The following is a 14,711-nucleotide window of genomic DNA, read 5'->3' on the forward strand; positions in this document are numbered from 1 at the left end:
CAGAGCGCTTGCCTCACACCTATGAGGCACTGGGTTTGATCCTCAGCACCAAATAAAAATAAATAAATGAATGGAGGTGTTGTGTGAATCTACAACTAAAAATAAATACATAAAAATACTGTTATGGGGTTGGAGTTAGTGGTACACACCTGTAATCCCAGTGGCTCAGGAAGCTAAAGCAGGAGGATCACAAGCTCAAGGCCAGTCTCAGCAACTTATTGAGATCCTGTCTCAAATACAAAGAGTGGAGATATGGCTCAGTGGTTAAATGTTCCTGGATTAAATCTCCAGTAATAAAAGCAAAAAAAAGGAGGGGGGTGGGAGGGCTGAGGATGTGGTTCAGAAGTTAAGCACCCTTGTGTTTAATACCTGATACAAAAAAAAAAAAAAAAAAAAATCCAAAAATACTTATCTGGGTCCATCCCCCAAAACTGACTTAATAAGAATAGAGTGCAAGCAGGTATGCTGGCGCACGCCTATAATCCCAGCAGTTCAGGAGGCTGAGGCTGGAGGATCTTGAGTTCAAAGCCAACCTCAGCAAAAGTGAGGCACTTTATCAGCTCATTGGGACCCTGTCTCTAAATAAAATACAAAATAGAGCTGGGAATGTGTGGCTCAGTGATGCCCGAATTCAATCCCTGGTACCCCCCCCCCCCAAAAAAAGGAATGGGGTGCAGATTCACTAAGTGTGATAACACATACTTATAATCCATCACCATGTTCAAATCCAGCCTCAGTAACTTAGTGAGACTCTGTCTCAAAATGTAAAATTTAAAATAGGGGGAAGGGGAAGATGGAGATGTAGCTGCGTGGTAAAACACCCCTGGATTCAATTCTCAGTATAGTACTTTAAAAAAAAAAATCACTTAAATGATTCCTCAATGACCAGTATGACCTAAGTGTAAGAACCAAGCATCTGAGATCACAGGCAGTATGACCAGCAGGACCTCCCGCCACATTAGGACTTGAGGCCCAAAGGAAGGACACAGGACATGTTCATTGCGCTTAGTCTGTGCCATCCCTCCGCATTCACTACTCTGTAGACTCAGTTGACCAAAGCAGGTCTAGACTGTGATTTTTTGTCTTCCTCATACTTTGGTTTTTGCCATTGTTTTAAAAGAAAAAATTTTTAAGTAAGACTTCCCTCCAACACTAGATTTCTACAAACTCAACAACAAAGAAAACTGATAAGTCTTGCAAAAGCCCTCGATGTCTTAAGTTTGTTGTTAGCTACATTTTCAGCCTCATATCATGGCAATATTTCTTAAAGGAGTGAAAAATATAGAAGTACTTCTAAAGAACCAATTTAGAGCCAGATGGAAGTGGCACAGTCCTGTAATCTGAGCCTGAAGTAGGAGGATTGTAATTCAAGCCCAGCCTGGGCAATATAGACTGTCTCAAAATAAAAAGAACTAGGGTGTAGTTCAGGGGTAGAGTATCTCTGGGCTTAACATTCAGTACTGCCAAAAATAAAAATAAAAAATAAAATTTAGCAAGTTTCTCTTACTAATTCCACAATTATTTTTTCCAGATTAATTAAGATAGGTAATTCAAAAATATAAAAGCTGACCAGCAAGAAGGAAAAAATGGCAAATTCCAAAAAAACCCTATTACATCAACAAATATTCACAAACTTGTGTGATTTATACAGGTGTCATCATTTAGGCAAGTTTTCTCCAGATGAAATGCTTTTTTTTTTTTTAAACAAGAAAAAGTTTTCCTCTTGAATACAACAAACACACACATTCTCTCTAACGAACTCAGCCTCAAACACTTAGTCTAACAATTAATTTAGTAGAATGAGCTCAACCTGATAATCTAAAGGATACATTTTTAGTTTTAAAATAAATTGAAGTTAACATTAAATCTTTTAAAAAGGATATCTGAAGAGGCAGACATCATATATTTTATTACAATGTATTTTAAAAATGTGGGCAGTTACAATTGAGACAAAACCAGTTTCATACCAAAAATACACTTTCAATTACTTTATCAAGCAAATAAAAACAATCTTCATTTATTTGCTCTTTCCAGAAGGTAATATACAATAGAAATTCAATATTGTATGACAGACATGTAATTAAGCATACATACAAAATGAATATGTCTTGAATTTTCAGAAACAAAAGTAAAAATAAATAGCGATGATAAAACTTTGGAAAAAATAATGCCTATTTTAGTTGTTGAAAATATGATTTTTAATTATATACACATAGAGATATATACTTAATAAAAAGCTATTTCTTTAAGATTGCACAAAACATAAAACAATAAAGCATATATTATGGCATGTAATACTATAATCCTAGGGCAGTTTGTTCCTTAACTCCAGGATATAAAACACTTAGGTCTGTAATATAATAAAAGGTTTGCAGTATTGTCGAGAAAGATTGTCTTCCTCAACTCATATTAATCTGCAATAATCCTACAAAAGGCTGTACAGGAAATTTCACAAAAAGAAATATTAAATAATTATTGTGCCCACTCCATGCTGACTAAACAGCTAAAAATGGGCTTCAAAAGTAAACTTGGTGGTTATTTAATATTTTCAATACTTTATACTAACGATTGTTTCGTTTTATAAAAACACTTTGTGTTTGATCATGATTGGCAATCTCAGCACAAGAAAAACCCTGGCAAAATGCAGTCAGTTTTTGCTTACAATATTTTCATGAATAATGTGTGTCAAGAGATAGGAATTTATAGAAAAGAAACACTAATGCTCATTCCCTTATAACCAGACTGTAATCAGGAGTGCTCTTACATTATTTAAAAATTATTTAAACTCCTTTATAAGAAAATCAAAGGTAGTAGCATTTTCATTTATATCATGGTACAGCCCTCAATTCCAAGAAAAATACTCTTTTGGCAACCAGAAAAAATTGCACAAAGCTTAGGGGCAACCTGAAAAGCTCTTGGTGAAAATCACTTACATATTTTAGGAACAATAAAAAAATATGTATGGGCCTAATATTTACATTCAAATATATACATTCAAAACAGTCATAAGTTAGCTATTCAGCTGCTCAATACCAACAATTCACAGGCATTAAAAAAAGATGGAAATGTGCCCACAATATCTGTGACCACATCTGAATGCATAGAATACAGTAAAGATAATGGTTCTTCAGTCTGTTACCTATCAAAACTAAAGAACAAAACTGTTTATATTTTGAAAGCCATACAACAAAAAGGACTGGGCAAGTATTTTATTAATTCATGAGACATACTTTAAGTACTACTGATTTCACTCATTTGCTCAACAACTTGCCCTAAAATCTCATCAACTACATCAACATCATAATTCACTTGCTGAAGATCAAGATCAGGTACAATCATGGCCAGCAGTTGTCCTACATTAACTCGAAGAGATCGAAGTTTGAGGCTGCAAATACAAATAGGAGACTCATTAGATGAATATCAGTATGGATTACCCCACACACAGAATTTTAAAGTGAAAACGTTAGAATCAACTCTTTGCAAAATGAAACAGAGTTAAACAAAGGAAAAGCAAAACTTCACTTGAAGAACTGGATTTAATAATTCATTTTATCCATTAGATTAATTAGATTTTAATCTCCTTACCCATCAAATGCTAGCCCGGGTCAAAGCACAGCGTTTCTACAATTACTTGCTTGGTCTGGTCCCTATTTATACTTTTAATTTGCAGACTGAAGAAAACATGGACTAGCAAAATATCTAATTTAAGTATCATTATCACCTGGAAAATAGTGATATGCTAGACAGCTTAAGGAAACGATTAAGAGCATGAAGAGAGCATACAGAATGGAGAAGATCTTGGCCAGCTACTCCTCCAATAGGGGATTAATATCCAAATATACAAAGAACTAAAAATATTTAACACCAAAAAAAAAAAAAACCAAATCACCCAATCAATAAATGGGCAAAAGAACTAAACAGAAACTTCTTAATAGAAGAAACACAAAAGGCCAATAAATATATGATATAATGCTTAATACCTCTACCAGTCAGGGAAATGCAAATTAAAACCTCATTAAGATTCTATCTCACTCCAGTCAGAATGGCAATGATCAAGAATATAAACAACAGGCCAGGCTCAGTGGTGCATGTCTGTATCCCAGCAGCTCATGAGGCTGAGACAGGAGTTCAAAGCCAGCCTCAGCAATGGCAAGGTACTAGGCAATTCAGTGAGACCCTGCCTCTAAATAAAATAATGAAATACAAAATAGGGCTGGGGATGTGGTTCAGTGCTTGGGTGCTACTGAGTTCAATCCTCGGTACCGCCCCCACACCAAAAAAAATAAGAATGTAAACAACAAGCCAAGCATGATGACACACACCTGTAATCCCAGTGACTGGTGAGGCTGAGGCAAGAGGATCCCAAATTCAAACCCAGCCTCAGTAACTTAGCAAGACCCTGTCTCTAGATAAAATATAAATAAGAAGGGCTGGGGTTGTGGCTCAGTGGTAGCACACTCATCTGGCATGTGTGAGGCACTGGGTTGGATCCTCAGCACCACATAAAAAGAAATAAATAAAGGTTTTGTGTCCATCTATAACTTAAAAAAAAAAATTTAAACATATATATATATATATAAAAGCACGGGAGACATGGCTCGGTGGTTGAGCGCTCCTGGAGTCAATCCCTGGTACAAAAACAAACAAACAAAAAACAACAATAAATGCTGGACAGGTTGTGGGGAGAAAGGAACACTGATACATTGTTAGAGGACTGCAGAGTAGTACAACCACTCTCTCAAACATCACAAAAAAAATAATGTACATAAAATGGAAAGCAGTTGGAAATTCCTCAAAAAACTAGGCATGGAACTACCATATGTCCCAGCTATCCCACTCCTGAGTATTTTCTTAAAAAAAAAAAACTAAAATCAGCATACTAGGCAACACAGCCACATCAATGTTCATAGCAGCACCGCTCGTAAGAATCTAAAATTATGGAATCAACCCAGATGCCCATCAACAGATGAATGGTTTTAGCAAGTGTGGTGTGTGTGTGCATATATATATTTCTTTTTTATTTTGAGGCAGGGTCTCGCTAATTTGCTTAGAGCCTTGCTAAGTTGCTGAGGGTGACTCTGAACTTGTGATCTTCCTGCCTCAGTCCCCAAGCCACTGGGATTACCTGTCTCAAACCATTTTTTGTTCCTTCTAGGTTCTTTCACTTAAACAGAACATAACTGTTTGCAACTTGAAGGGATAATGATGTTACCTCTTTTGAATCTGTACAGAACACTGGGATGACAGCAGACATCAATGACTTCTTTTCATAGAACAATATTTAATGTGTGTTAATAGAAAAAAACAGCATTCTACTCTAACTGCAGCCCCAGCAAAATACCTCATTTAATATTACCTTTCCCCATCTGCATAATTTACAGACTCCTCAATGTTACTTGAAGTTGAAACATCTGTTCCTCTCTGAGGACTTGCAGATTTTAACTGTTCAATTTCAGTTTTGAGTTCTTCACACCGAGAACGAATCTGTGATTTTTCCATTTCCAATAATTCAACCTGACAAAAATATAAATTAACTTTATAACTAAAATTTTAAAATATTGTTAAAGTGCAAATTTAAAGTAAGAAATAGAGAACTGGCATGATAAAAATTACCAATTATCAAAAAATGTTAAATACACCCAATAATTTTACACAAAGTTTCATTTGTTTAGCTTTACTTCTACATCTTTTTATAGTAAAAGAAAACAAAACGTTAATAACTACATGAATGGTACCTAAAAATTGAAACTTTGAAAGACACTAATGCCTAAATTTTGTTGTCACTATGGTTTTCATTTCTTACACACTTAATACCAACTTATAATAAGCTTGTATTGACTGTTATATATTTTGTCATCTAGATCCTGACCTAACATATCATGAAGAATGTCTGAGTGAACAGTTATGTCAGCAATATTTCCAGGAAGGAGCAAGGAAACTCTCTCAAACTTTACAAAATATAATGTACATAAAATAGATTTAAAAGGAGCTTCTTGGATTTGAAGTGGAAGCTTATGCACAGGCTACCTACCAATTATTTCCTGGTAATTACTGTTTCTCTCTTTCTTCAGTAAAAGACCCCTTAGACTGATTCCATTTCCCTGACAGGCACCCACTAACCAGGTGAATTAAGTTCTGCAAGATGGACTACAAGCAACTGCAAGAAACTATACCCCTTCTCTTTCTTGCAGCTTGGAAAGCAGATATGATGGCTGGTCCTGAAGAGCCATCTGAGAACACAACTGCATAATGAGAAGCAAAGGAACAATGAAGAAGTCTGTTTTTGGTAATTTCGAGATATTGTGCCATTTGAGAACAAACCTAATCCTCAGAGAGTTCATCTATAAGATATGGATATCAACATCTAACTCATGATGGTTATTGAAAGGCATACTAATAATGGATGCAAAGTTCTGACTATATTGAGGAATTAAGTATCTAAAAGGGATGGTATCGGTATTCTGAACAAGATAATAATCTATCTTACAGCTATATCCTGTGCACTACAGAACTTAACTGTATCTAGATATATCCACTCTTTTCCAGCAATCTCCTCAAATACTGTAAGAACCAAATACACCTACATCAACTACATGCCCCCAATAGGCCCAACCCCCTTGTTAAGAACCAGGAGAGTAACAAACACTTATTTATTTATGAAATGAAAGTTTTCCAATCTAGCAGTTCCTTAAGTTTTAAATAGCCCTGGACTTTCAAGACTATGTGGAATGATACAACTCACCTCATTTTTGTACTGGTCCCTCTCAATACTGCATTTGTCCAGTTGTCTAAATACACTGTCAAGCTGCACAGCCATTTCATCCATCTCACTTTTACTCTCACTATTAGAACACTGGCTGCATTCAGCCTTTACATGTTGCAAAGCACTACACTGTTTTTTCAGCCTTTCTATTTCTTCCAAAGCTTGCCGATACTGAGAAACCACATGGTCTGGACTTTCAGATTTGCCATTAATACTCTCAAGTAAAAATACATCAGTTTCAGTAGATTGATGACAAGTTTCCTTCTTCACATATTTGTCATTCATTTCTAGTATTCTTTGTTGTAACACTTTGATTTGGTCTGTAAATGTATGACACTGTCTCTTATAATTATCTTTTTCTTGAATGACTAAAAGTAGTTCATTTCTCAGCTCCTGTAACTGGCAGCCAACATCATCTGCAGCCTTAGCAAAGGTTTCCTGGGCTTCCTGTATCTTTCCTTCAGCATCTACGCAGGAGGGCAGTATTGCTATATCATTTCTTACATCTATCTCATCTTCAATAATTTCTTCCTTTTTAATAACTAAACTTGGTGCTTCCGTCTGGGTGGCTGCAGTAGTACCCTGATCACACCTGGATGATGCAGTGCTTGTTGAGTTAGCCTGCCCACAAGGTTTAGCACTGCCCACAAGCTCAACTTGAACACTACTTTGTTCAATGTGACTCTGTTCTAGTTTAACTTCAACATCATGATCTACTGCAGGTTTGGGAGTACTGTTTTCTTCTAAGATGATCACATCTTCATCATCATCATTGTCATCTTTATGAGCTGAATTTTCAAATGTTTGATTACTTAATCTCCGATTCTTTGCATTCAAAATTGAGGAACGAGTAGAAAGCCTCCGTTTTAGGCTGGAAAAAAATTATATATAAAATGTAAGATTATAAATTACAAACAAAATGGATGACCATTAAGTAATGATTCTAACAAATGCACAATTATAAATTTTTTAAAATAATAAGAATTATTATTACTATTATTTTGGGGGTAGTGTGGGGTTGAACCCAGGGATGTTCTACCATTGAGCTATATTCCCAGCCATTTTAACGTTTTTATTTTTTTAAATATTTTGTTTTAGTTGTAGTTGGACACAATACCTTTATTTTATTTTTATGTGGTGCTGAGAATCGAACCCAGCACCCCTCACGTGCTTGGTGAGCACTGTACCACTGAGCCACAACCCCAGCCCCTTAACGTTTTTATTTTAAGACAGGGTCTCACTACTGAGGCTGGCTTCAAACTTGTGATCCTCCAGCCTCAGCCTCCTGAGGAGTGCCACTGTGCCCAGCATTATCTTAAACTTTTAGTAAATGCCCATGCTCAACAAATTAAAAAAAAAAAAAAGCCCATGTTCATTAAAAAAAACAAAACACAGATTTACAGAATTGATCATTGAATCAATGAAGTCATTATTTTCTCCTTTTACAGATCAGGAAATAGTTGACTACTGAGATCTCCTTCAAGCACTAGATCTGTATACTGTAAAAGATCTCTTCATCTGAGCTCTTCGAAGCATTCCAAGGAATACATACCCAAACCATAAGGTCCCTACCCCAGATCCTGTCTTTGTATTTTCTAGGGAATAGCACTTCCATTTTCATTTGTGCATCACAGTTTTTATCAGCATTCAATGACCAAAGATAAACCATAAAGCACACTAGTATTCCCTATCATTTCAAATCGAAGAGTTTCCCTGAATTAAACCTGCCTCATTTTTCATTTATATTTTGTGTAATTACTAATATATTTGAGGTTAAATACATACTTACATACTTTTATTTTTCCTTCCTAATATCTGTTTCTTTTTTCTTTTCTTTTTTGGTACCAGACATTGGACTCAGGGGCACTCAACCACTAAGCCACATCCCCAGCCCTTTTTTATTTTATTTAGAGACAGGGTCTCACAGAGTTGTTTAGCTCCTTGCTTTTGCTGAGGCTGGCTTTGAACTTGCGATCCTCCTGCCTCAGCCTCTCAAGAAGCTGTGATTACAGACATGAACTATCATGCTGGGCCTAAAACCTGCTTCATTTTTTTTTTTTTTTAAGTTGTAGACGGACACAATACCTCTATTTAATTAATTTATTTTTATGTGGTACTGAGGATCAAACCCAGTGCTTCACACATGCAAGGTGAGTGCTCTACCACTGAGCCACAACACCAGTCCTCATTTTCTTTATGTAGTTTCCTGTCAAATTATCACCAATGGATACTTTTTCCACACTTGGAGGGCTATCTATACTGGTTTGCTATTTGGGCAGTATGTTCGGCAACCTTGAGGATGGAGGAAAATTTAGACAATAAAAGCAAAGTAATTTGTCCTTAAGATATTTTACATTCATATAAACTGTAATTGCCTAGAATTGCATTATTGCCATAGGAATGTCACATAAAGGCTCAATTCAATATTCCACAAATAGAAAAACACAACAAACCTGTTGTTCTCAGGTTCAGACTGAGGTGAAACTCGATGATTATTTATAGGTCTTGTTGGATAGGAATTTGTCACTTCTGAATGATGTCCCCTTGAAATACTTTCCCTCACAGGAGAAAAACTCTGACTTGAAACAGGGGTTGTCCGAAACAGTTCAGCATTAATCTGTTGGAGGACAAAAACAGATCTTTAAAAAAACTATCTAAATGTTACGTACCTGAAACACAAGATACAAGCTTCTCTTTTCCCATTATCTCATGGGATATTGAGAACTATCCTAAATATACGCTAACCAGGGAGTAAAAATACACCAATAAGCCAAATGCAGCCTAGAAATGGGCTAAAAATGGTTTTACATTTTTAAAGGATGTAAACACAAGAAAAAATATGCAATAAAAACTCTGTGGGGGGCTGGGGTTGTGACTCAGTGGTAGAGTACTTGCCTAGCATGTTTGAGGTACTGGGTTCAATTCCCAGCACTGCATACAAATAAATAAAACCAAAGGTCCATTGACATCTTAAAAAAAAAAACACAATCTATGTGGGACTGGGGATATAGCTTAGTTGGTAGAGTGCTTGCCTCACATACACAAGGCCCCAGCTTCAATTCCCAGCACCAGATTAAAAAACAAAAAAAATACAAACAAACAAAAAAACATCCACGTGGCCCACAAAGCCAAAAAAAGATTTAGTAATGTGGTGACACTATAGTATAGGACTTACTGAGAGATGCTAAGAATATATTTTTTGAGAAAGGAATGGAAGATATACATAAACCAAAATAAACCCATTCTTCTTTTTCCTTCAAGATCTTTCACCCCTAAACCCTCTACACTAAAACATTTCAATGAAATTTTAAGCAAACATACACATCCCACAGCAGATTAAAACTCCTTATATAAGAAATTTAACTACTCAGCAAAATTCCTTAATATCAGTAAGCAGTAAGAAAGAAATGTGAAGAGCAGTCTGAGAAGTCAACAAAGGAGAAGAAAACACCAGCTTTGGATCAGGTTCTCTGGGTGGCCCTGCGACTCTTTCTTTCCTCAACTGCCTAATAGTAAGTTTTTTTTTTATTTTTTTAATTTTAAAGGTACTGGGGAACATTCCACCTCTGAGCTACATCTCCAGTCCTTTTTTAAAACTTTGAGACAAGATCTTATTAAATAGATGAGGCTGACCTTCTCCTGCCTCCGCCTCTGAGTAGCTGGGATTACAGTAAGATTCTTATAAATTATAAGACTTTGTTTTGCTTTTACTCAGATTATGCCCAACTAAATACAACTGAACAGTCTGAATGAGTTGCTTGGTTAAAAAGTTATAGAGTCAGAAAAGAGGGCACGGAGGGGTAGAAGGGGGAGGGGGAGGATTGTGAAATAAATAAACAATATTCCTTCAGTCTGTTACGAAAATCCAAAATTTAAAAGGCAATTATTGGGGCTGGGGTTGTGGCTCAGTGGTAGAACACTCGCCTAGCATGCGTGAGGCACTGAGTTCAATCCTCAGCACCACATAAAGTAAAATAAAGACATTGTGTCCACCTGTAACTAAAAAAGTTAAAATTAAAAAAAAAAAAGGCAATTATTGGTTAAAGCTATGTACTACCAAAATTAATCCACAGCTATGAAATAGAAAGCTTAATTACCCGTGGTATCACTTCTGGTTGTCTGATCCTGAATTTTTCTTTGTTGCTTTAAAAGAAAAGATGAAACATGAACATTTAAATTTACCTCATTATTACACCTCCATCCCATTTCCTAATGTTATACCTGCTCCTTCACTACCAATTACTCAGATATGTACACTAAACTTTGCTTTAATTTCATTATAATGAGCGGCAAACCCTTAGACAAGGGAATACTTTTTATATTTTTAATTAACTTTTAAACAAAACTTTGTATCCCTACAGACCTGAACTGCAAATCTTTAAACTAGAATATCACATAGGCTTCTAACTGGTTTCTTTAGTTCTAATACGGCTATTAAATTTAACTAAAGAACAGTACACCAGAAAGATTTTTAGTGAAGTCAGCTTCTGTGTACAGTAGTACATTAGCCTTAAGTTTTCCCATCTTATTTGCTCCACTTCCATTTTGCATTATTACCACTCACATATTTACTCTAATTAGGCTCTTACCCATCCTGCGAAGCCTATTATAAAAATGACCTTCTTCATGAAGTTTCATGACCTATTTCTACCCACCAGCTCTACAACCCCAGCTAGAAGACTCTCCTTAGGAGCTTCCTTACAATGTACCTTTCACAACACTCCCAAACTTCTAATTTGTAATACACACACATCACCTTCTCTGTTAAGACTGTTAGTTCCTAAGGGTAATGTGTTCACTTACAGTTCATGTACAATTCAAAATGATCAAAATACTTCATATAACTTATAAATAGGATAGCAATACCACCAAGTGATGAAGAAAAAGATGTTCACAGCACAAACTTAAGGAAAAAAAGTGCTTGATATTATGCATTCCATATCATCTTTTTTAGTTATACTAGCTTTGCCTTGGGGGAAACATCAATTAATGCTGCCAAACATTGCTACTTATGATTTAAGCATCATATCCTCACCAGACATGAATACAGCACTTACTTCTTTTTGTAGGTTTTTTCATAAGTGGGATGTACCAAATCTTCATCTTCAGGTTCTTCTGGAACGTCACAGTTTCTAGACAGAAATCAAATAAGAATAACATGTCACCAGTGCCTATTCATACATATTAAAAAGCACTTTCTGCCTTTTCAAAAAGGGTACTACCAACTATATGGTACCTGAACTGTGGGTCAGGGTTATTGGAGCAATACCATTTTTCTGGAAGTTGATCTATCCCATCTGGTAATTTTCGCCACTTCAGACAGGAATCACATTGAACCCACATTTGATCAGGACGTTTCCTATAACAAAACAAAACCAACACTGTAGGAATACAGACCCCTGGGCCGGGATTGTGGCTCAGTGGTAGACAACTTGCCTAGCATGTGTGAGGCCTTGGTTCAATCCTCAGCACCACATATAAATAATAAAAAGGCATTCTGTCCATCTACTACTAAAAAAACTTTTAGAATTTAAAAAATACAAAAAAGGAAAGAAATATAGACCCTTAAGGACTTCATTTGATTTTTATATTATTTCTAGCACAAAATGTCTAGTCACTGAACTCTTTTCCTGAAAAATCTGTGACACAGCTATTATTATTATACATATTTAAAAAAAAATAATGATATTGGCTATCTCCAAAAAGTTAATTTGAACAATTTGAACAAAACAATTTCACTATCTTGTTTAATAACAGTCTATTAAATTTGTTTGATGATAATACCAACTTAAAAAATTACAAATGCCTTGTGAAATTTACATTAAGTTAGCATCTAGGACTGAGGTTGTAGCTCTGTGGTAGAGCCCTTGCCTAGCATGTGTGAGGCCCTGGGTTTGAGTTTTAGCATCACATACAAATAAAGCAAAATAAAGTTCCATTGACAACTAAAAAGAATTAAAAAAAAAAGTTAACATCTACAGTATTGAATCTATCTATAGTTTATTTATTAGCACAGTAAAACTCCCAAGTATAAAAAACAAAGAAACTACATTTCTATAATTTAACCAATTTTATGTTGTGTGTTCTTTTGCTTTCTTATGTAATTATAGCATGTTTCTGAATTTGTCAAAATGTAAAAAAAATTGACATATAATATTGTACTTTTCTTTTTATGGAAGTTCATAAACTGCCTTTTTTTTTTATCTTTTTTTTTAAGAGCGAGAAAGAGAGAGAATTTTTTAATATTTATTTTTTAGTTTTTGGCGGACACAATATCTTTGTTTGTATGTGGTGCTGAGGATCGAACCCGGGCCGCACGCATGCCAGGCAAGCACGCTACCACTTGAGCCACATCTCCAGCCCCTTGCCTTTATATTTTTCTCATTGAAAATTGCAAGTTCTATAAATAAGTTACGCAGACCCAGCTATTGCCCTTCCCGGACTATTCCCTGAAGACCTTAAAAGAGCGTACTATAGGGATACTGCTACATCGATGTTCATAGCAGCACAATTCACAATAGCTAGACTGTGGAACCAACTTAGATGCCCTTCAATAGATGAATGGATTAAAAAATGTGGCATTTATACACAATGGAGTATTACTCAGCACTAAAAATTGACAAAATCATGGAATTTGCAGGGAAATGGATGGCATTAGAGCAGATTATGCTAAGTGAAGCTAGCCAATCCCTAAAAAACAAATGCCAAATGTCTTCTTTGATATAAGGAGAGCAACTAAAAACAGAGCAGGGAGGAAGAGCATGAGAAAAAGATTAACATTAAACAGGGATGAGAGGTGGGAGGGAAAGGGAGAGAGAAGGGAAATTGCATGGAAATGGAAGGAGACCCTCATTGTTATACAAAATTACATATAAGAGGATGTGAGGGGAAAGGGAAAAAAAATCAAGGGAGAGAAATGAATTACAATAGATGGGGTAGAGAGAGAAGATGGGAGGGGAGGGGAGGGGGGATAGCAGAGGATGGGAAAGATAGCAGAATACAATAGTCACTACTAGTATGGCAATACGTAAAAACGTGGATGTGTAACTGATGTGATTCTGCAATCTGTATATGGGGTAAAAATGGGAGTTCATAACCCACTTGAATCAAATGTATGAAATATGATATGTCAAGAGCTTTGTAATATTTTGAACAACCAATAAAAAAAAAAGTTATGCAGACCCATTTTAACATATTAAGACATCACCATAATGTCAATAACATTTTTAATCTAGTTTTTAAAAAACAGGATGGGGAGAGTCTGTGTTTGGCATACACAAGATCTTAGAGTAAATCCCTAGCACCAAAACCAAAGGATAAAAATTCATTTTATAGGGGCTGGGGATATAGCTCAGTTGGTAGAGTGCTTGCCTTGCATGCACAAGGTCCTGGGTTCGATCCCAGAACCACAAAAAAAAACCACCTCATTTATATTGGTATATAAAACTTCAAAATAGTCCAGAAGTTTATGAACTAAAAAGCTTTTCTTTCAGGAGATCACCTCTGTTAATTTTTTGAATCATGGAAAAAATTTTCCATGTTTATGAAAATAGAGATGTGTATATGTATGCTCAAAAAAAAAAAAAAAAGTGGGGAGGGAATTCATACACTGAGCTGCATCTTTATTGTTTTTCATTACATCTGGGATATCTTTCCTTATTGATACATATAGATATTACTCATTTGTTTATAGGATTATTAATATATGATATGTGTTATTAAGTGCTTGTCAGGCATCATACTGTTAATACTTTATACATAAGCAGAACCAGAATCTGTACTAGTTTGGGTTTAGATTCATACTCATAATGTTTACACTAGACCACTGTTTTTTCAAACTATAAAATGTAACTTGTTATGATTATGAAATCAATTTAATGTGTTGAGATTTGCATTTTAAAATGAAATAAGATATAAGCATGTATCATATAGATGGGTGAATACTGGT

At 35.4% G+C, this 14,711-nt stretch overlaps 1 protein-coding gene across 1 annotated transcript in view; it reads right to left on the bottom strand.

The window, feature by feature from the left end:
- Positions 1–1,884: 1,884 nt before the first annotated feature.
- The window catches only part of Morc3 (MORC family CW-type zinc finger 3), a 47,857-nt gene continuing 35,030 nt past the window's right edge, over positions 1,885–14,711 (bottom strand). Inside the window, exons 11-17 of the mRNA XM_027929260.2 lie at positions 12,000–12,122; positions 11,821–11,895; positions 10,861–10,906; positions 9,217–9,380; positions 6,743–7,634; positions 5,357–5,514; positions 1,885–3,385 (exon numbers count right to left, since the gene is read on the bottom strand). Of these exons, the coding sequence (XP_027785061.1) occupies positions 3,232–3,385; positions 5,357–5,514; positions 6,743–7,634; positions 9,217–9,380; positions 10,861–10,906; positions 11,821–11,895; positions 12,000–12,122 (1,612 nt within the window). The 3' untranslated portion in view covers positions 1,885–3,231. The remainder of the gene's footprint in view (positions 3,386–5,356; positions 5,515–6,742; positions 7,635–9,216; positions 9,381–10,860; positions 10,907–11,820; positions 11,896–11,999; positions 12,123–14,711) is intronic.

The sequence above is a fragment of the Marmota flaviventris genome, chromosome 8 (genome assembly GCF_047511675.1).
Source record: "Marmota flaviventris isolate mMarFla1 chromosome 8, mMarFla1.hap1, whole genome shotgun sequence".
Classification (NCBI taxonomy): domain Eukaryota; kingdom Metazoa; phylum Chordata; class Mammalia; order Rodentia; family Sciuridae; genus Marmota; species Marmota flaviventris.